The sequence below is a fragment of the Misgurnus anguillicaudatus genome, chromosome 17, assembly GCF_027580225.2.
Source record: "Misgurnus anguillicaudatus chromosome 17, ASM2758022v2, whole genome shotgun sequence".
Classification (NCBI taxonomy): Eukaryota; Metazoa; Chordata; class Actinopteri; order Cypriniformes; family Cobitidae; genus Misgurnus; species Misgurnus anguillicaudatus.
Genome location: NC_073353.2, coordinates 41,744,891 through 41,766,420, shown reverse-complemented (window position 1 = coordinate 41,766,420; position 21,530 = coordinate 41,744,891). Strand labels below are relative to the sequence as shown.

At 35.7% G+C, this 21,530-nt stretch overlaps 1 protein-coding gene across 1 annotated transcript in view; it reads right to left on the bottom strand.

The window, feature by feature from the left end:
- Window positions 1–20,553, bottom strand: part of col28a2a (collagen, type XXVIII, alpha 2a) — a 38,437-nt gene extending 17,884 nt beyond the window's left edge. Inside the window, exons 1-11 of the mRNA XM_073854783.1 lie at window positions 14,832–20,553; window positions 14,590–14,745; window positions 12,170–12,744; window positions 8,568–8,588; window positions 7,928–7,987; window positions 2,514–2,567; window positions 2,330–2,374; window positions 1,207–1,233; window positions 1,065–1,109; window positions 926–970; window positions 751–804 (exon numbers count right to left, since the gene is read on the bottom strand). Coding sequence (XP_073710884.1) covers window positions 751–804; window positions 926–970; window positions 1,065–1,109; window positions 1,207–1,233; window positions 2,330–2,374; window positions 2,514–2,567; window positions 7,928–7,987; window positions 8,568–8,588; window positions 12,170–12,744; window positions 14,590–14,734 — 1,071 coding nt within the window. The 5' untranslated portion in view covers window positions 14,735–14,745; window positions 14,832–20,553. The remainder of the gene's footprint in view (window positions 1–750; window positions 805–925; window positions 971–1,064; window positions 1,110–1,206; window positions 1,234–2,329; window positions 2,375–2,513; window positions 2,568–7,927; window positions 7,988–8,567; window positions 8,589–12,169; window positions 12,745–14,589; window positions 14,746–14,831) is intronic.
- Window positions 20,554–21,530: the final 977 nt, after the last annotated feature.

Genomic DNA, 21,530 nt, shown 5'->3' with positions numbered 1-21,530 from the left:
AGGAGGAACGGTGACAGTAAAAGGGTTAATCCTTAAAGAACACACATAGGGATAAAACATATACCTTAAATGCACAGTAAGTCACTTTGGATAAAATTTTCTGGCAAATTTATAAATGTAAACTAAATACTATACTGTCTCTGCACTTTTTTATTGTTTCTGTTTGTACCAAACAAACGTTTGGTTGTTTGTCAGTCAGATGTCTCTTTCATTTCAAGTAAAAGAAATTGCCACGCAGACTAGTCTTGCCGTAAGCCAAAAGTCTGGCTGTGAGTCCACCATGACATTAGTTGTAAGTATGTGTGCAATAGTCTGATGGGGACATCTGCAAATCTTTGAAAACCTCTCTGAATGTTTCCTGTAGTTAAATAAAACATGTAAAGCAGCAAGTCTCTTTCCACAGGTCTCTATTAAAGAAAATTCACAACAAGTTCAAACCTGTTAACCACCCCCTCCCCTTTTTGTAACACAAACCTGACACAACATAAAAGACGTACGGATATGGTATACTCAAACTTAAATGGCTGTAATTTATTAACCCTTAGTTAGTGCTGCTTAACCTTGTCATACTATGCACATGAATGATCATTTCTATTTAATAAAATAAAGGCATCAGTATTGCACACATTTTTCACCAAAAAAGCCAAATGGATGTTATCTACTTTATAGTGAGTTATTGGGAATATTTTCCAAGTGTGCACGTTAAACAAAATGAGCTGACATTTCTGGTTTACGAAAAAAAACACAGACCTTCTTGCCCTGTGGTCCCTCTGGTCCGATGTCACCCTGTGGTCCTGCTATACCCTGCACAGTGAAACATAACAAAGTGTTTATAAGCATAATCCGTTGAGGTAAGAAAAATGCATACAAAGGTTTTTTGTTATGGTTACCTTTTAGGGGTCTAACTAAATATATTCACACCCACCTGCAGACCTCTAGACCCCTGAATGCCAACAGGACCTTCAGGACCCTATAAGACAGGTACAATATATAAGCTAATGAATCATATTATATTTATTATGAATTATAAGCGTGTGCCGAATAACATCTGATGGTTTACACACCCGGTCTCCTTTGATTCCTGGAGTACCACATTCTCCTCGTTCACCCTGTAGAGACACAAGAGTGAAACATAAGCCAGATTCATTTCATATCATCAGGCTGTTTAACAGAAATGACGTATGAATAGACGCTGTTATACAATACCTGCTCTCCTTTGTAACCGGGTTTACCCTGAAGACAAATAAAAAAAAGTCAGATTAATTTGGTAACATTGGTAATGTTATGGTCAGGTAAGCTATTCAGATTTATTGCATTATTAACTCTTTCCCAGCCATTGACGAGTTATCTCGTCAATTAAGAGAAAATTATCCACTTATCCAATTTATAAAAAACTGAAGCCAAAACATTTATTAATTTAAACTCTGTGTATGTTTTGATAATTGTTCGGAATCTGATCTCTAACAAAATCCCTTGACAAAAATGCAATTATTTCAGTTTTTTGCTAAAAAATTTGTATTTCTAAAAAAAATACCCATACTTAATAGTTTATAAGCAGAAAAAAATAAATATAATGTTTTGTTTGTTTGTTTGTTTATTGTTTGTTTGAAAACAGATGGTCTGTTCCTTCATTTGATATATTTGTATATTTCTATATTTTTAAAAGAAAATCACAAAAAATGGCTGGCGGGGAATGAGTTAAAAAAAATTATTATTACAGACAATGACTAAAGATATGATAAACGTGTTTTCAATCTCAAAATTTTTTTTTTATATTTAAACATTTCATAAATAATTATATATATTTGGGCGGTTTCTCGGAGAGGTCTTAAACCTAGTCCCAGACTAAAATGCATATATGAGGAGTCTTAACAGAAAAAAGCTTGCAGTGTTTTATTTCAAGATTGTAAATACTACTTAAATATCCTAAAATAACTAAGACCTAGTCCTGGCTTAATTAAAACCCTGTCCAGGAAACCGCCCCATTTTATCACTAAAGGGTCAAATTCTTAAAAAGAAATTAAAGCAGCTTGCTGTAATCCTTTTATTAAAAACAGTAAAGCTAAAAAACCCTACAAAATATACATGCTGGAAATTGTTTTGTTATCATGTATCAAGAAAATCATAAAACAGGAAATGACATCATTAACATTACTGATAACTGTGTGTCAAGTTTAATTATATCATGTTTAATGAAATGTATTTTGGTTTTTATTACACACTTCAATACTTTGTTCAAAATTACTATTTACATTTAAAATAAAACCTAAAACTTTTTTAATGCCCCATATTGGTCTATACAGTATCTGTCCCATGTCAATCCACTCACCTCTGCGCCTTCACGCCCAGGTAGTCCACTCAAACCAGATTCACCCTAACAAAAGCATGAAACAGAAAGGGGTACAGATCAGACAGAAGAGGAGATACCTTAAAATTTACAAAGCATCATATTTACACCATGCACACACAGACATGCACATACAATGACACCGAAATAAAGACTGAGTGCTGACCTTTTGACCTTTGAGCCCGGGGGCTCCGTCCTCACCTGGGCGACCCTTTTTGCCCTGCGGGGATGAAAATGTGCATCTGTGTCAACTTCACTTACATTTTTTGTTAAATGAGTGAAAGTAAATGAGCTCATAGGCGTGACTCTTATTAATAATAAAAAAAATTAATAAAGAATAAGTGACACCAAACTGTACACTGGTAGTGTAAGTTTAAGGACTTTCAAACATCTAAGTGGTTCATAAGTGAGTAATGAGTTTGGCAGAGGCGGACAGTGCTGAAGTATTTTAGTTACATTTTCCAAGCATCATGTGCTTTTTTTGACAGAATGTGTTTGTCTTGGGAAATATTTTACTTCACTGCATTCTTAAGCATAGAGTCATATTGTGTATACTTTATATCACATATTTTTAAATTTATTTAATACCTAATTACTTTAAAATTGTGTGCTTTTACTTTTACTTGAGTAAACAGTATGAAAGTACTAAATAGTTCATGTACTTCTAGATTATGGGCCAGATTTACTAAACGGGGCAAATTAGCATGAGAGCGCAATTCCAAAAAAGTGCCGTTGGGAGTGGTAATATCAGCGAGTTATTTACTAAATAAGCACAAATTACAAATAACACAAGCGCAACAACGGATTTCCATAATGACCAATGCAATCTTCTGAGGCCATATTTACACCTAGCCGGGTATTTAACTCCGTTTTCAATATTAACATTGTGCACACAACATCGTTTTTAAAAAACTTGTCATTTACATCAATCCGCATAAATACGCCATCAAGCGCCATAATAACTATGCCAAACCTATGGGTGGCAGTGTAGGGGGAGGAATAAAGCCATGCAAGCCAATTAAAATCCTCAGAATCGACACAATGAACTTCCTGTTCCTTTTAAACAAGAAAACATAGGGCGCTCACATTACATTTTCTGGCGCATAATGTGACGTTTAATTGACACGGCAACACATAACCGGGGTTTTCAGAAATCTCCACTTTGGCCCGAGGTTTTAGAAATAATCATTTTCTGTGATAAAAATGGGCTTTTCGTGTAATATAGGGGCCAAATTGCAGGGAAATATCTGAACTTTGCTTATGTGCGCAAAGTTCAGGATCGCAAAAGAGCAGAGGTCATGAGGTGCGCTTGATTTTAGCACCACGGACATCACGGCAAATAAATTGCTAGGAGAAGTCACACAATACCAGACGTTTCATAACTTCTTATGAAACGTCTGGTATTGTGTGACTTCTCCTAGTGACTCCTGTTTTATTTACTTCAGCAAATAACATAATAAAATATTCCAAGTGCAAAATAATTTTTTGCTTTTTTCTGCGTTAAATAATGGCACAAATAAAAAAATGGCGTTGCGTGAATCATTTAAATAATCTCCTCCAAAAAAAAAAAAAAATTGAATCTGAAAGGGAAACTCCTAGAAATGCATATGCAGATTAGTCGCAAAAATAACTAGACCTTTTCAGCGCTACTTATGCACTGCACATCTTTAGTAAATCCTGACAGTCGATATGTAACGCCAACATGATGGTTTGGGCTGGCGCAAGCTGTTAGTAAATCTGGCCTTAATGTAAAACAAAAACTTTTATTTCTGAAATGTAGTGGAGTAAAAATGATGATAATATGCTTTAAAATGTATGTTTTCCTGATAAAATATGAATACTTGAAAATTTAAGTAGAAAGTAAAATGCTTAAGTACTGTCCAACTTTGGAGTTTGGATACAGCTGTAGAAGTCTGTGTACAGTTTCTATTGATCGTAATTCATCCCATGATGTTCAGATGATGGAAAAGAGTTTGATGTGCTGCAAAGGTTATCATCATAACACCTGCGGTGCTGACAGCACCTGGTCATCTCTATACTGTAGCTCTCATTGATGGCTTATGAACAGTAAACTAACGAGAGCAATGACTGAAGCCTGTCATTTATAGCCATAGGAATGTGCAAAATTTCTGTGAGGTGAAAATGCCAACATAAACAACCGTGTGCTTTCTGAGTGACATGACAAACCAGAATAAGCATTTTATTTTTAACAGTTTTAATATACATGTTGCTGAACAAGGAAAGTGAGAGTAATTTATTATCTGAATGATGAAATCCTGTGAAGGTGTAGCATGCTAAATCTTATAGCTTTCACAAGTGCATACTTGCTATATGGAAACTATGTACAGTATGCTATGAACAAGATTTCAGTACGCACAAACAGTTTTAAGGTTAATGAATGCATGTGAATACTGGGTTCAGTAAATATGTGACCCTGGACAACAAAACCAGTCATAAGTCGCATGGGTATATTTGTAGCAATAGCCATAGCAAATACCGTAAATATATTAAAAAAATTATGTATCATAATGTGTGTTCATTAGAACAACTTGAAAGACGATTTTCTCAATATGTGATCCCAATGCTCTAAATAGTCATTAAACATCTAAAATGATGCTTAATCTAATACAAAAATGCGTCTCCATCCACATGCACGTCTACCAATTAGGTTTTGCTTTTAAAACGGAATAAGAATGCTTGATGTTTAAAAAAGCTTTTAAAAGACATAAAGGTCGGGACCTGATTAATGTTAAAAAAATTATTACGATCTGAAGCATGCGAGCACGGGTCCCTGATATATAAACATCTACACAGAATTACAGTTTTAGAATATGTGTTTTGACAAGAATTCATGCAGATATAATTTGTTATGTCTTAAGTGAATGTTTGGTTTACTGTTGAGGAAAAACATCTGACGTGTAAGATTATATTAGATCCTTCCATTACAGTAGATCTTAAAGCTGTCTGTCTCAATGTCAATCAAACAATAAAAGAAAGAAAAAACTTTTTTTTCTTTAAAATCTGTGCACCTATTTTACTGCTAAAAATTATGTAATTTTGTGTATTTGGTATAATACAATGTGTTCGCGTGGTTTATGGTTGAAAAAATACCCATTATTTTCCACATACTGTAAATTTTTCCACACTCTGATTTTGTACAATACTCACTGATCTGAAAAGCTCTGTGTCCCTGATTGGTCAGCTAATCTGTACGTCGTGATTGGCCTGAATACATTTGACGTCAGCCGGAAATGTGACGCTCCTTACTATGTTTAAAAGATTCGCTCACAATGCAATGTTAACTGAAATTTGAACTTTGGCGGAATTTTGCCCCGCGTTAACCAATCAGGAGCCTGCTTGCTTCTGTGGTGGCAGCCCCCGCCCGGAGTCACTCACTCAACCACCGCTTGATATTGTCCGTAAGCAGTCACCCGGAGCTATACGACACAAGTTCTTATTTCTATAGAGGAGACAGGAATAAAAAGGACCTCGCTTGGAAGAGTGTCAGTGAGGACTTTTGGCAACCTGGTAAGTTGTAATACACACTTCACTTTTGAGTCACGTGACGTTTGTCGACCCCTGCCGTTTATTTTCCCCCTATAGTAAGGTTAACAAATACAAACTGGTAACTCTCTTGATAAATGCACAATCAACATAAGTCATCTTGCAAACAGACAACCGCATAGCACTTGCCCCTCCCACAAGAAGCGTATTTTGCATCTGACGCGTGTCAAATGCTTACTTTTTCTGCGCTTCTACTCCGCTCTACACGCGCGAATGCATTCAAACTGTTCAAGCGGCAAAGTAGGCGCGGTAGATGCAATTTTGACGCCTGAAACGTGGTTGGTGTAAACTCAGCATTAGAGCTGCCCTAGAGAAAGCTCTGTCCCCAAAACTGAAGAGCTTGGACTTGGGGATGGAGAGGAGACTGGCTGAGCTGGATCTTAGGGACCGTGAGGTTTGGTAGAGGGAGAGGAGGTCAGTGAGGTATGATGGGGCCAGGTGGTGGATGGCTTTGTAAGTACGAACCAGAATTTTGTATTTGATCCGGTGGGAAATGGGAAGCCAGTGCAGTTGTTTTAAAACTGGAGTGATGTGGTGCCAGGATTTGGAGCAGGTGATGAGTCGGGCGGCTGCGTTTTGGACCAGTTGTAGTCTTTTTATGTAAGTTGAGCTTATACCAAGGAGTAGTGAGTTGCAATAGTCCAGTCATGAGGAGATGAAGGCGTGAATGAGTCTTTCAGCAGCAGGAGGTGTAAGTGAGGGTCTGATTTTAGCAACGTTGCAGGGGTGAAAGAAGGATGTTTTAATGACCTGACGGATGTGGGGCTCAAGGGAGAGGGTTGAATCAAAGATCACGCCAAGGTTGCAAGCCTGGGGAGATGGGAAGACAATGGTGCCGTCGATGGTGGGAGTAGGGTTATTGGTTTTGCTAAGTGTAGATTTGGAGCCGATGATGAGGAATTCTGTTTTATTGCTGTTGAGTTTGAGGAAGTTCTGTTGCATCCAGATTTTAGTAGCTGACAGACAGGAATTGATGTGGGAGAGGGGAGAATTGTGGGGGGACTTTGTGCTGAGGTAAATCTGGGTGTCATTGGCATAGCAGTGGTAGTTCAGGTTGAAATGGCGAAATATCTGACCAAGGGGAAGGATGTAGATGATAAAGAGGAGGGGGCTGAGTACGGAGCCTTGGGGAACACCTTGGGTGACTGTGGCAGAGGTGTGGTTATGGAGTGGGATGAGGTGGGATCTGTTGCAGAGGTAGGAACGTAGCCAGCTTCGATACCAAGGTTTTTAAGTCTGGTGAACCAGATTGGAGGGATTCAAATTGATTATTGGCATGAAGATGGGTTTGTAGTTGTAAGGCGACTTTACGTTACAGGGTTTTAGACAGAAAGGGGAGGTTGGATATTGGGCGATAGTTATTTAGTGAAGAGGGATCCAAACCTGGTTTCTTAAGAATTGGGGTGACAACAGCAGTTTTGAAAGCAGAGAGAATGTCAAAATATCAATAACTAATTTTTGAAAATTTGACTTCTTTTGCCAGGACGGCAGATTTTTTGCACCATCAGATTCCCGATTTGTATAAATGATGATGTATAAATCTCATTTTCAACAGACGCGTCTGTTGAAGTCTGTCTGACCAGTGCGAAGTGGCCTTAAGAATTAAAGTCTGACATATGATTTAAAATGGGAAATTCACCTGCATCTGGGGCTAACATGCAGTTCATTTGAGCCCTGTATTCAGTTGTTTGTCACTCACAGCATGTAATTACACATTCTTCCTCTCCACATGTCTCACTTTCAACAAACTGATCATAGAAGGAAACTTAATTTCAGGAATATTATTATGTGTTTTCATCAAAGGCAATGCTAAGGGGTCCTAACAAAGCCCATAATCATCCTGACTCTTACAAAGGAAAGCTGTTATTCAAAATGTCAGAATCGTGCCTGACTCTTCCCACTGTTGACACTTCGAGTGAGTTTGTACTGCTTAGAAACAGAAAGAGAGGGGAAAAATGCGCCTCTGGGCTTGCATGGATGCACGGTCCCATTAAAATTTAAAGTGAAAATACTCACCGCAGGGCCACTGGGTCCACGCTCTCCTTTCTCACAAGCACACTTTGGGGCCAGAGCACACTTTAAAGAGAAATTAGTGCAAATTAAAAAATATTATTAATTGTTTATTATGTTAAATAATATAACAAGTAAGAGCAAGAGCTGCTTATATAATTTTATATTTTCTAGTAATGGCCAAATAATTTCTATTGATATGCACTGTAAAAAATCCTTGCTGCACTTAAATCGTTTAAACAACTTGAATTAAAAAGTAATTTCAACTTTTTTGACTAGTTAAAAGTTGTTATAAACTATTAAAATTAAGAACTTAAGTCCATTCAACTTTATTTTTTAATTTATACCAACTCTTCACTAGTCAAAAAAGTTGAAATTACTTCTTAATTCAAGTTGTTTATACTTAAAAATGTAGCTATACTGCAAGCTATTAACAAAAAGCAGCTAACTTAACCAAACTATATCTTTTTACAGTAAATACCTTATCTATCTATCAAAAGCTCTATTTTTGGCACTAATATGACTAATAAACATCTGTCTGGCAGCTAAACTTGAAAATATGCATTTACATTATATTCAGTAAAATAGTTTACAGTCTTTGTAAAGACTTAAAGGAAATCTATTCAAGATTTTGACACATACTTACCCCATCATTTGCCAGTTGAGCCTGTGTAGAGATAACAAATAAATTACTATAGCTTGTATGTTAAACCTGTAATTACATGTGTTGCTATATGGTAAATCTTTTCTTTGATTCATGTGTGGTTCGGGTAAACATTATAAATGGTTAATGTCACGTCATTCATTGTGCACCTCAAGCACTAAATATGACTAAAGGAAACACTTTCATACATTTAACTATCATTTAACAGGTTGAGTCCTGTTTTTCACAGGATTTGTATCAACTGTATGTAGAGTGAAAACAAAGAGGGGTACATATACAGGATACGTATACGCTTATGAAAAACAAAGTATAGAAAGACTAATCCTTACCCATTAACCCAAAACTTCACAATGACTTGAGTTGCTGTCATATACACTCTAAAAAACCAACCTGTTGATCTGTAACCACAGCCCAAAATGCTATTGGGACATAACCCAGCCGTTGGGTTAAATTTACCCAGAAAATGATTAGATTCGACCCAGCATTTGGGGTTGACACTACCCAGCCAAAGGCTAAATTGAAACCCATCGGGTTAAAAAAAATCCCAGGAACTTTTAAAGTGTATATGCCTATGAACATCTATCAATATTAATATTTTAGGTTAAAACCCTGCTGTTAAACAGCCAAAGACAGTTTGTTGGTCTATGCTGGTCTACAAAGCTGATCTTTCAGCCCGGCCAAGCTAGAGTTTAGATGGTGTAGTCGGTTTTCTAGGCTATAAAAAATTTGGGTTATATTCAAGCCTTGGGTCATAAAGAGACAAACCCAACCCTTTGGGTTGTAATGTAACATATGCTGGGTTGTTTCCACCCAAAATGCTGGGTTGTTTTAAGCCTTGTTGTGTCACATATAAACATTTCTAGGTAAATTTAACCCAATGTCTGGGTTAACCCAACGCTGGGTTGACAATAACCCATAATTTTTTTGAAGTGTATGCAGACTATCTGACAAGTTTTCAAAACCACTTTAAAACAAATGTCATATTTATAGACTACATATCTTAGATCCCTCAATATGTTCAAAAGTACAAAATATTTTAGATTTAATGAATGGATTAATAACACCACATGACACTGCTTGAAACAGAGTGCACAGGGATGACATATTTTTGTAGGCTAACCCGGAAGTTAGATGGATACTGGTATCCTCACAAAAAAGCCCATTCATTTATCCCATAAACGTTTGGATTATCGTAAAAAATAAGATCAGTGTTTAACAAAAGTTTAAGACACAACCTTTGTCCAACAAGTTAGTCTTCTCAGATGAACACAACTTTTATGTCTTTTGAAGTCAAAATTCAGCTTTAAATATTTCTAAACAAGGCATTTGTAAAAAAAAAATGATAATGTGCATTACACTGAAAAAAATTATTAATTGAATTTAATCAATTTTTTTAAGGTAAGTGGTTGCAATCAATTTATTTAAGCTACATTTAAGTGTAGTAAATTTAACAAAATAAAATGAGTAAACTATTTAAAATAATTTAAATTCTTGTTTTTTAACCAAAATTTGAGTTAAAATAATAGATAAACATAAGTAATTTGGGTGAATCTAAATAAACACAATATTGAGTAAATTCGATTTAATTTAATCATTCACCTAAATTTGTAAAAAGGATATTAACTTAATAATTATGTGTTGACATAACTAACTAGGCAGTGGACTAGTAGTTCCTAGCATGCTTTACTGCATTTGGAGTGAAAAATTTTTTAATGAAACGCTATTTTATGTGTTTTAACTAAAAAGAAAGACTTATTAGTAAGTTTAATGTTTATTTATCTTTGAGATCTATAAGAGATTCCGTTTCTTTTTTGAGTTTTGTAGTTCCCATTGTTTTGAAGAGCGCTGCTTGTGTTTAACTGTAGGTGACAAAATGAAAATCATGATGTGTGTTAATTTACTCATTTAGTAAACAAAAACTGTGCTAATGCCAGTACTGAGACTAGTCTCTTCTTACTTGCTCATCATAATGTGGTATATAATAATAAATATGCAAAGAAAACAGGTAATTTTACATGATTAAACCAGGAAGATCACATTAAATAAGTAAGCCTTTTTAAAGTACTTAACTCATTCCACATCAGCCATTTTTAAAGTAGTGTAAAAATCACTTTTTCCATGTTTAAGTGCAATAATTGGGTCCCCAGTGCTTCTATCAACCTAGAAAACGTGAAAAATATCAACCCAGTAACTTTGTCTGGGTAAGCCATTTTCTGCAAGCACGTGAAAAATTAGGTCGTTCAGATTTAGCCTGTTTTGTGAGTTACTATCCAACCACTTTCCAACCACGGCACTGTCATTTAGTGCAGAAAAAGTGCATAATAGCAGAAATACAGATTACTGTAAAAACGGGTGTGCCTCAAAAGTCTTGAAAAGTGAAACCTCTGGCTCTTTGATCCCCCTGGTGGTTGGCTGCAGTACAAGTCATAAACCCCGCCCTCCCTATTCAAACGAATGGGACTCTGCTCTAACTAAAAAAAAATATTTACACTTCCAATAAAAATTTCCGAAAGATGGTTTTGGTCCTTTTAGGTAGTTATTATCCTGCTGATATATGTTCAAGTACTAATTTTTGTGTTATGTTTCATTTTAGCTACTAATTTAATGCTATAGAAACGGGGCATGTTGTTATGATTGGCGTGGTGGAATTGTGGGCGCGAGCGTTTGGGCAGGAGTATGAAACCGCGGCTCTGCCTCTGGCTCCACGGACAATTCCTTCTGTGAATGCCTTGGCTCCAAACTGATGTTTTTACGTAACATGGCGCGACCATGGACATTTTTGGCTTCAATCACTGTAAAAAAAACTTTGCTGCCTTAAAATGTTTTACAAGTTTTACAAGTCATGTCAAAAAAGATGAGTTGTCATAACTTATAAAATATAGTTGAGAAAAGTCAACTTAATTTTATAAGTTATAACAACTCACCTGTAGTTAAAACAACTCATCTCTGGTCAAGATAAATAATAGCAAGTTGAAATGACTTGTAAATCCGGAGAAATGTTTTCTCATAATTGACGATAGGAAAGAGTCAAAGTTCTTTTAAAGTAGATATCACATATTTCTTACAGTGTCGTTTTACATAAGTTAGTTAAGTAGATTTATATGTGAAATTCATTTAAAAAATATAAGTGCAAAATCAAATTGTATTAAATTCTACTTCTAAATTCTACTAAAATGCGTAAGTTTAAATTTCATTAAACACAGAGCCTATTTTTTGTGACAATCCAAAAGTCTATGGAAAAAATAAATACAAATTATAAAATTAAGTTGAATTTACTGAATATTGTGTTTATTTAGATTCACTCAAATTACTCACAATTATCTAAAAAAACAAGAATTACATTTTTTAAATAGTTTACTTGTTTTATTTAATTTAATCTGGCAACAGAACCAGTATCTCGCTAACTTCCGGGTTGGCCTACAAAAATACCTCATTCCTGCGGCACTCTGTATCAATGAATTATGTTTTTATATGGGCACACACAAATTACTTCATCAAAACCTTCATGATGTTGCACATCTAACAAGGACATTTTTTAGCAATTATGAGTGTTTTGAGATATACAGTAAGTGATTGATACTTACAATCTGAGTGATGACTTTCTCCATTACATTTATATCCTGCAGATTGTAAAGGAATTTGGCTGAAGGCGTACTGGCCAGCAGTCTCAGGTTTGCAACGTTGCCCGGGTCATTAGCAGAACGAGTGATGCCAATAGTAAAGACCTTCACACCCTGATTCTTTGCATCAGCCATAGCTGAGAAGATATCAGGGTTCCTGGGATGAAAGGTGCCGTCTGTCAGCAGCAAGGCAATCTTAATGCTGTCTGGGGTGGACTCTTCCAGGAATATCTTGGTCATGTTGGTGATGGCGTAGGTGGTGTAGGTCCCATGACCGATGTAGGCCATGGGTGCGATACTGTGCTTGAAATTCTCTGTGCCTCGCCATTGCTTTAGTGTCTGCTCGATGATGACATGACTGCTGTACTGAAGAAGAGCCGCTCTCCAACTGAGTTTGCGACCTGTATTTAAGCGAATGCTTTGTAGACCTTCTGTAATGTCCATAGCGAACTGTTTTTCCTGCTGGTGGTTGTCTTTGGCGGTCTCAGAGCTGTCCAAGAGAAAGGCCAACTCCAGTCCGCAGTCCTCATCCAAGATGGCTGACAATAAAGAAACAGAGAGAGATAGAAAAAGCCGTTTTATCTTTTCTGTGTTGACATATTTTTCCTTTTAAAACTGAGAGACATAATATCAAAGGGCGTGTCTCCTTTTTTTAAAAAAATGGCCAAGAGCCATAAGTTTTGTCATAGCTATGAAGCATGATACGCTCTTTGTGATTGCTAGCCAGAGGCAGACAGAAGTAAGAGGAGGGTACATTGTCATTTTAGAGAAATTATACCTATTTATTGTGCAAAACAAAATGCCATTAAGTGCAAACGTTAGCAGTATTTTTGTCTGCTTTTTCCAAAAGGAAAGATCTTTGAAAGGCCATGTATATATTTTTTTATATATGAAGTTTTTTTGCAATAACTTTAAGTAGTAGATTAGCACATATAGGGGCGGTTTCCCGGACAGGGATTAGACTAGTCCTAGACTTAAACACTTTTAAGAGCTCTCCAAACTGAAAACAACTTGCACTGACATATCTTAAAATACATCAGTACCCTTTGTTTTACCTCAAAATGCACACAGGTAATGTTTTTAGTAAGGCATGTTGTTTAAAACTAGTTATATTTCCTAATTTAACTAAGGCTTAGTCTTGGATTAAGCTAATCCTGGTCCGGGAAACCGCCCCATATAGTGTTAAAGCTAACAGGCTTATAGACCATAAGCCATAAAACTACATTTTTTATTTAATTGCAAAAATAGACTTATGAAGTGTCATGAAACATTTTGATAAAAAAAGTAAATGCAAAGTAAGAGTATCAAAATAATAAACATGCAGTTACAAACATCTCTTCACGTACTACTTTGCATATGATTTCAAATTGCATCATAAAAACCAATTTTGTTATTTTTTCCACATTTAAGGGGAAAATTTTCATTACCGCAACGTGTCCATGACTGGATTTGGGTTCTTTGACATGGAATATTTATAATTAAAAAAGCTAAAAAATAAAAAGCTTCAGTGCATGTTATACTATAAACATTTACAGTAAAGAAACATGTGGTATTTGGTGATCATTGGTAAATGTAGAGACGAGAATAAGGAATATAAATGTGTCCAAGACCAATTTTCTCATCCTCCGCAACAATTTTCAATCATTGTTTAATCCCTCAAGGAACTAACATTTTCAAAAAAAAAAATAGTTGGAAGGGAAATAATTGACTGTGACACTCAAGATAGCTACCAGGTAAGCAGTTCTTATTTTTTTCTCTCCCTAGACAACTTTTTAGCTCTCATTACCGAAACATGAATTTGTAAATGCATATATTTAATGTAATATCATGTTGTGGTAATGATAATTTTTTATAATAATAATCTAAAAAATGTAAATAATTTAATAGGAAATATGTTTTAAATCCTCTAAAAATAATGGTTATAGTAAGTTCAGACCTTAATCTTATATGTGCAAAAAATAACCATTGGCTTCAAGTTTTTTCTAAAGCTGGACACTGGATTAACTTTGCGTGAGAACAGTCAACACTGTCTTATATTTCTCTGATCATTTTTGTCACCTACAATAATTTTCCTTTCTCACCTCAACAATCTTTCTTTCAACATGTTTCAGATGACAAGAAATGGTCTTATGTCAATATAGATAAATCATGCTTATATTAGAAGAACTGTGAAGACAAACACCTGAGGGTTCAAAAATCACATTCAGACATACAGGTATCCTCCTCCTACATGATCTTGAGTTATGATGGTATAGTATGTCTAGTATGTCTAAACGTGACATTGCATGTTTCAAAGCATGAAACTAGATCTCGTTACCCGAGAACATAAAATTTGCTGATGGTTTTCTAATAGTGTAGTATAATTTAGACGACACAATGCACACCTTGACCATCATGTTTCTGCAGAAGGGTTGCAGTTGGTCCCCTCGTCTTCACTCGGGTCGGTCCGGTTCTTTCTTCGTAAAATTCTTGAGCCCAGATGCCCAGGAAACCCAAACACAACAGGGACCAGCTCAATGTGGAAGACATGGCTGGCACTCCTTAAACAACATACAATTTTAATGTTATTTATTTTTTTCCCAGTACACAGAATTGTATACATTTTATAAAAATATGAGTTACTCACCGTTGCCAGAAAAGCCTCAGGTCACAAGCAACCTGTCCAGGTGTGTTCCTCAGGTTATGTTTTACGCAGGTAAAGGGTGTCAGTGTGTGTGAGAGAGAATGTGATGAGGGAGTGAAGATGAATCTAAAGTGAAGTGAGGTTTCATCTGAGTGAACAGAAGTAGACGAGGTCCTCAGGCTGTGTCTGGAACTTTCCCCTCCCACTTTTTTTTTAAATTGGAGGAGGGACCACCAAATAATTTAGCATTGCTTTACTCCCCCAGACTGCATAGAGAATGAACTGCAATGTGCTGCAATACTATAAATACTATACTCACATACATGCACAGTATAATTCACCCCCAAAATCACTTTAGGTTGTTGTAAACCACTTTCCAAGGAACACAAACTTGTATGCATGTAACAAACCGTTTAGGCATGTGTTTTAACATGTAATAACAATACAAAGTGATGGCATCTCCAAAAAGGACCAAAAACATCTCTTAGGGGTAGAAATAACTATACAAAAATATTATGGATGCATAACAATTAATCGCGATTAATCTATAGCAGAATAAAAGTTTTTGTTTACATCATATGTGTGTTAACTGTGTATAATAACTTTGTTAGGTAAATGCACGCATGCATGTATATATTTAAGAAATGTTTACATATTTTATATTTATGTATAATTTATATAAAAAAATATATATTTCTTCTGAAGTCATACAATAACTTTGCATGGGAAAACTGAAATGTAATTTGACTTGAATTAAACATGAATTTATTTAAACTAAATTTTGATCAAATCCACACCACATATTTCAAATGACATGTCCGTTCTGTATCTTTACATTCATGCATTTGGCCGAGTGACTTAACCCTTTAGAGTGACATATCCTTAATGGGGGACACAAACATTTGAGAGGTTATGGGGAGAGACAGAGGAAGTGTGAGCCTCATTTCTTGGTATCAAGTTAAAAAGGTGTTTGTTGTGAATACTTTAGGTCAGGTAACTTTGTGTATACTTTCTTTGTTTAGCTGACAGGCAGCCCTTATAAACAACATGGCTTCTTGTACACTGAAAAAAAAAGACTTTCTTTCTTAGTATTTTTGTCTTGCCTTTCAATAAAAATATATAAAAATTCCTAAATTGAGATACATTTACTTGATAAGCAAAGTTGCTTAAGATTCAAAGTCTTGTTTTCTGAAATAAATTATGAAATTGAAGCTTAAAACAAGTAAAAATATCTGCCAGTGGTGTAAGAAAAATAAACTTAAATTGAGTTTATTAAGTTAAGTAAAAACTGGAATTAAGTTTATTTTTCATTTTAAGAAGTTTTAGATAATTTATACTAGAAAACAAGACAAAAATACTAAGTAAAACATTTATTTTTTGCAGTGTAGCGGGGTAACCTATTCTGCGTTCACACCAGCCGCGGTAGAGGCGTCAAGCGTGGGTGATTTCAATTCTAAGTCAATGTGAAGACGCGTTGATGCACGTCTGGAGGTCACATGGCACGATTGAGGTGTTTAGTGCGGCGCAATAGACGCGATTCCGCCTCATTCGCGTGTCTAGTTCATGCGAATAGCGCGAATTGAGCTTTGCCGGGGCAAATGCGCGGGTTGAAAAATTTGAACTTTGCCGTTAACCAATCAGGAGCTTGCTCTAGTGGTGACGTTATTACAGGAAGTGAGCGGAGTCGCAGAAGCCCCTCCCATGCCGCGAATTTCCGCATGAATGTCTCGATGACTAGAATTTCATGCGCGGCTTTCACGCGCGAATGAAGCGAGTAAACTCAAAATGTTCAAGCGGCAAACTAGATGCGGTAGACTCGAATTTGACGCCTCAAACGCGGCTAGTGTGAACCCACAGTTACTCTTATTTATCACACTGTAAAAAATACTTTGCTGCCTTAAATTTTTTTGTTAAATCAACTCAGATTTGCAAGTCATGTTAACAGAGAAAACTCACAACTTGTAAAATATACTTGAGAAAAGTCAACTTAATTTTTTAAGTTATAACAACTCACCTGTAGTTATAACAACTCATCTCTAGTCAAGATAAATAATAGTAAGTTGAAATGACTTATAAATCCGAGTTGATTCAACAAAACATTTTAAGGCAGCAAAGTATTTTTAACAGTGCAAGAATTCAGTTTTTTATGACTTTATACCCCCAAATGGTTCAATGTATCCTGGGGGACACAAACATTTAAATCAAAATTAAAAGTCATGATTTATAATAAAAGATCAAATTGTATTATTGTGTCCCAATAACACAGAAAATATATCTCTCTCTTTATGGTCCTGCCCTTTTTAGGGTTAAAGTGTTGTACAATATATACATTTTTATAAGTATGCGTGTTCCCTGGGATCAAACCCACAAACTTTTGCACTGTTAATGTAATATGAGCTCTTGACAGATCATAAAACTGTATTGAAAATCATTATGTAAAGATTTGTCCTTTTGTGTGCATAAAAAAAGAGCAAGAGGAGCTTCATAACCAATGCGAACTATGCACATAAATGGTCATACAGTATACACTCTAAAGAATGCAGGGTTATTTTCAACCCACCATTGGGTCAAAAAGGGACAAACCCAACTGCTTGGTTAAATAATCCCACAAACATTGTATATTTGACCTAACAATGAGTTATACTTTAATAGAGTAGTACAAAAGTTGCAGTACTTATCTACCTGTGCATATTTGGAATGACATAAAGGTGTGTAAATGACAGCGTTTTTATTTTTGGGTAAAGTACTGAAGCCAGGGAGATAGTAATTCGTCTTGGGGTTTTACGCCACACAGCAGACGTAAGATATATGAGGATGAGTTTGTTTTACAAGAGACATTCCACGAGATGCTGCATCGGTTGTCATGGTGATCAGAGGGCCTGACCTCTTATAGCATTTTCTTTACAAGCTTTGTCACATTGATCTATTCTAGTCATCAGGGTATTGTACTTGTTTAAAACACCACCACAATGTCGAGTCAGCAGGGTGTTAGTCACTGTTGTCCACAGAGAAATACTCCAACTTTACCTCAAAGATAGATGTACATGTTAATGCAGCAATAAACCCCATGATGCCATGTATTTTAGCATTGATAGAAATAGTATAGCACGTATACGGTAACAGGTTTATCTGCATCTGACAAGGCCCTCAGTGAAAACGTTTTTGCTAGTCTAATTTAGTTTTCTTTAATTTATGAATGTGACAATTCTCCTTTAGAAAACGCAATATAAGGTGAGGACATCCATATTGTGTTTTTGAAATGTAGGGGTGCGCAGGGCAAAAACTAACGCGGGGTTAGTTGTAACACGGACTGTTTACACGGACTTGTTGCACAAGGTTGACCATTTTGTTTTTCGGGTATTTTTTTTCACGCTGCCAAGAGACGATCCAAAACCAAAAAGCGTTAGGTTGTGCCCCGCTCTCCCCTTCTATAAAAAGACAGGAAAATTTATACACCCTCAGAAAAAAAGATGTTGCACGGTACCTTTTAAAAAGGTCCTAATATGTGGTACAGATATAGGCTAAAGTACCAATATGTGCCTTTGAGGTACCGATATGCACCTTTTAGGTACAAAAGTGTACTTTTTGAAAAGATACCACCCCACTTTTGTTCTTTATTTTCTGAGAGTGCAGAAAAGCATAGGAATTCACTACAAAGGCATTTCATACATGTAAATCTGGGCCATTTTTATCACTTTCAGAGGCATTTTTGCCGTAAGCTCTGGTTAACTTGCTCTGGTGTGATTGTATGTGACCTGTGACCCTCAGTTCAGAAACAAGTGTTTGCATGTGCAGGGAACGCTGTGGAAGAAGTCACGGCTCCATCTTTCAGCTGGTCTATCGGTGACAGGGAATTCTGTTTTCGAACCCTGCAGGCTAAACCGTCATAGATCTGACACTGGAATGCTTTGTCTCAGTGACAGCAAAGTGAAATTATCTCTTTTACCTTCTTAATACCAGGTATGAGCTAAAGCATGAGGATTTTGTGATTATACACTTATATGAAAGTTTTAGAAAACAGTTCTTTGCAGATTTGCATATAAGAGCCATCTTTGGTTCTCCAAGAAACCATTTAGGTCAAAGATTCTTAAAAGAAACCTTTCCTTTTTTTATGTTTTTATAGTCTAAAACCATTTTCAACTACAAAGAATCTTTTGTGAAACAGAAAAGTATGGAGGGTGTTGAAGGTTCTTCACTGAACCAAACAGTCTAACAAAACCCATTTTTGGGACCTTAAGCGCATAGGTCACCCAAAATATTTGGTCATGATTTACTCAGCCCAGTCACTTAATTTTTTTTTGTGATACTGTCACAAATTTCCACATTTTTCGTGATCGTATCACGAATTTCTATTGGTTACTCAAATGCTTCTTTTTATTTTCTTACCATTGTCGCTTTGGTTTAGGGTTAGATTTACATAAAATGACGTCCTTACCCAACTCTAACCCTAACACCAGGCGACAATGGTTTAAAATTTAGAAAATATACAAAAAAATCTGAAAAAGTTGTATAAACCAATACTTAAAGGGACAGTAAGTAGGGTTTGAAGTGTTTTATTAATCAAAATCAATGTCTTCATAAATATGTCCTCGTTGGTGTTAAATGACCTCTGCCGGTGATCTGACTTTTCTTTGTAAGCTTAGAATTTCTTCTCTTTACTTACATTGAACGGGTAAGTCCAAGGAGGCTTCCATGACTTTCCGCCATATTGATAACCTATAATAGCAGAGAGGGACAAAAAGCACTAGCCTACCAAGGTGTTTCCACAACGCGTTTTCGTTCAGAACACGTGAACCAGCTGTTCATAACGGCTACCGTAGTTGCAGCACTTATTTGGAAGAGCGAGGCGCTAGAGAGCACTGTTCGTTTGAATGCAAAATACAATTTCACCACTAGATGGGGGCAGGGGCGATTCTAGGATTTTCATTTTAGGGGGGCTCAGCCCCCAGTAAGGGTATGATTAAAAAAATATTATTTAACTATTAGGTTGTATACTACTAACCTTATTGCAATCCACTATTCCATTGTATTCCCTGTGTGTCATATATGGAACTAGAAAATGTTCATTTGGGAATGGAGATTTTTTTACAATGAAGACTTCCTGATTCATTATTCACTGTGCAAATACACATACACATTTCCAGTACAAACACATCATTTTACTGTTTGCATTTCTATGCTCACATAGAAACCTTAGCCAAGGATTTTTTTTGACAAAATAAACTTTTAACCAGAAAATAAGATAAATGTGTGTGTTAACATAAATGTAAACATAAACCGGATTTGCTTATCTTATAGGTTAATATTATTAGTTGATAGCCACTGTGTTAATCTGGGAATTATAAAGATCTAAAATATAGAAAAGGGGAATGACCAACAAGTGATCTACCTTAATACTGAGTTGTCAAGATGCAGTATGATGTGGTTTTCAGGGCAGGGTTTAGATTAAGCCAGGACAAGGCCTTAGTTATATTAGGATGTTTATGTAGTTTTTACAAGCATACCTTACAAAAATATTACAGGTGTGCATCTTGAGACAAAACAATGTGACTGATGTATTTTAAGATATGTTAGTGCAAGATACTTTTAGTTAAGAACTAAAACTCAAACAGGCATTTTAGTCTTGAACTAGACTTAAGCCCTGTTTGGGAAACATCCCCTATGTCTATACTGTAGGTCAGGGGTCTCCAACCTTTTTATAAGCAAGGGCTACCACAATGGATAAAACTATCTGGATGGGTACTTACTACTTTCTGATATAGTTTAATCAAAACTTTTTTTCTTTTACTTGTTGATACGTTTTAGTATTGTTTAAAATGTTAAGATAGGTAAAGCAAGCCAAGCTAATATTAAAAATACCACATTGAACCCTCCAAAAACTGACTAGGAATACACAATGCCAAAGACAAATACTTTACAAGTGCCTCACACTTTTTAAAAGGAAGGAGTTCAAATGTTGAAATATTAATATTTTAAATGAAATGAAACAAACATATTTCAATAAGCTATACTTTACTTATATTGTTAGATTTTAAAAAAGTTATTTGACTGCAAAAATAAGGTGAATTGCCCATTAAAAGCTCGATTTGCACGTTTGATCCAGTTTTTCCACACACAAAAAATAGTTTTATAAAAGCTGAAGCCCCCCTAAAATGAGCCTAGTGACGCCCCTGGATGGGGGTAAATCCTACTTTCTGTCCCTTTAAAGTGACATCCTAACGCAAACACCAAAATCTGACCGTAAACCGAAGCAAAAATGGTTTGAAAATAGGAAAAAGCAGTTGAGTAACCAATATGTGACAAGGACACGTAAACAGAAATTTGTGATACAATCACAAAAAAACATGGAAATTTGTGACAGCATCACGAAAAAGAATAAAACATTTTGTGCCAGGTACGTAATTTTGTGAGACTAGGATTTACTCACCTTCAAGTTGTTACAAACATGTATTTCTCTGTTCTGCCAAACACAAAAGGAAGATAATGTTTGTAACCAAAACATTTTTGAGCATCACTGACTTTCATAGTCTTTTCTTACTATGGAAGTCAATGGTGCTCCTGTTTCTTGCTTGATTACAAATAGCTACAAATTATACAGGTTTGTAACAACTTAAAGGAATATTCCAGATAATTTACTCACCACCATGTCATCCAAAATGTTGATGTCTTTCTTTGTTCAGTCGAGAAGAAATTATGTTTTTT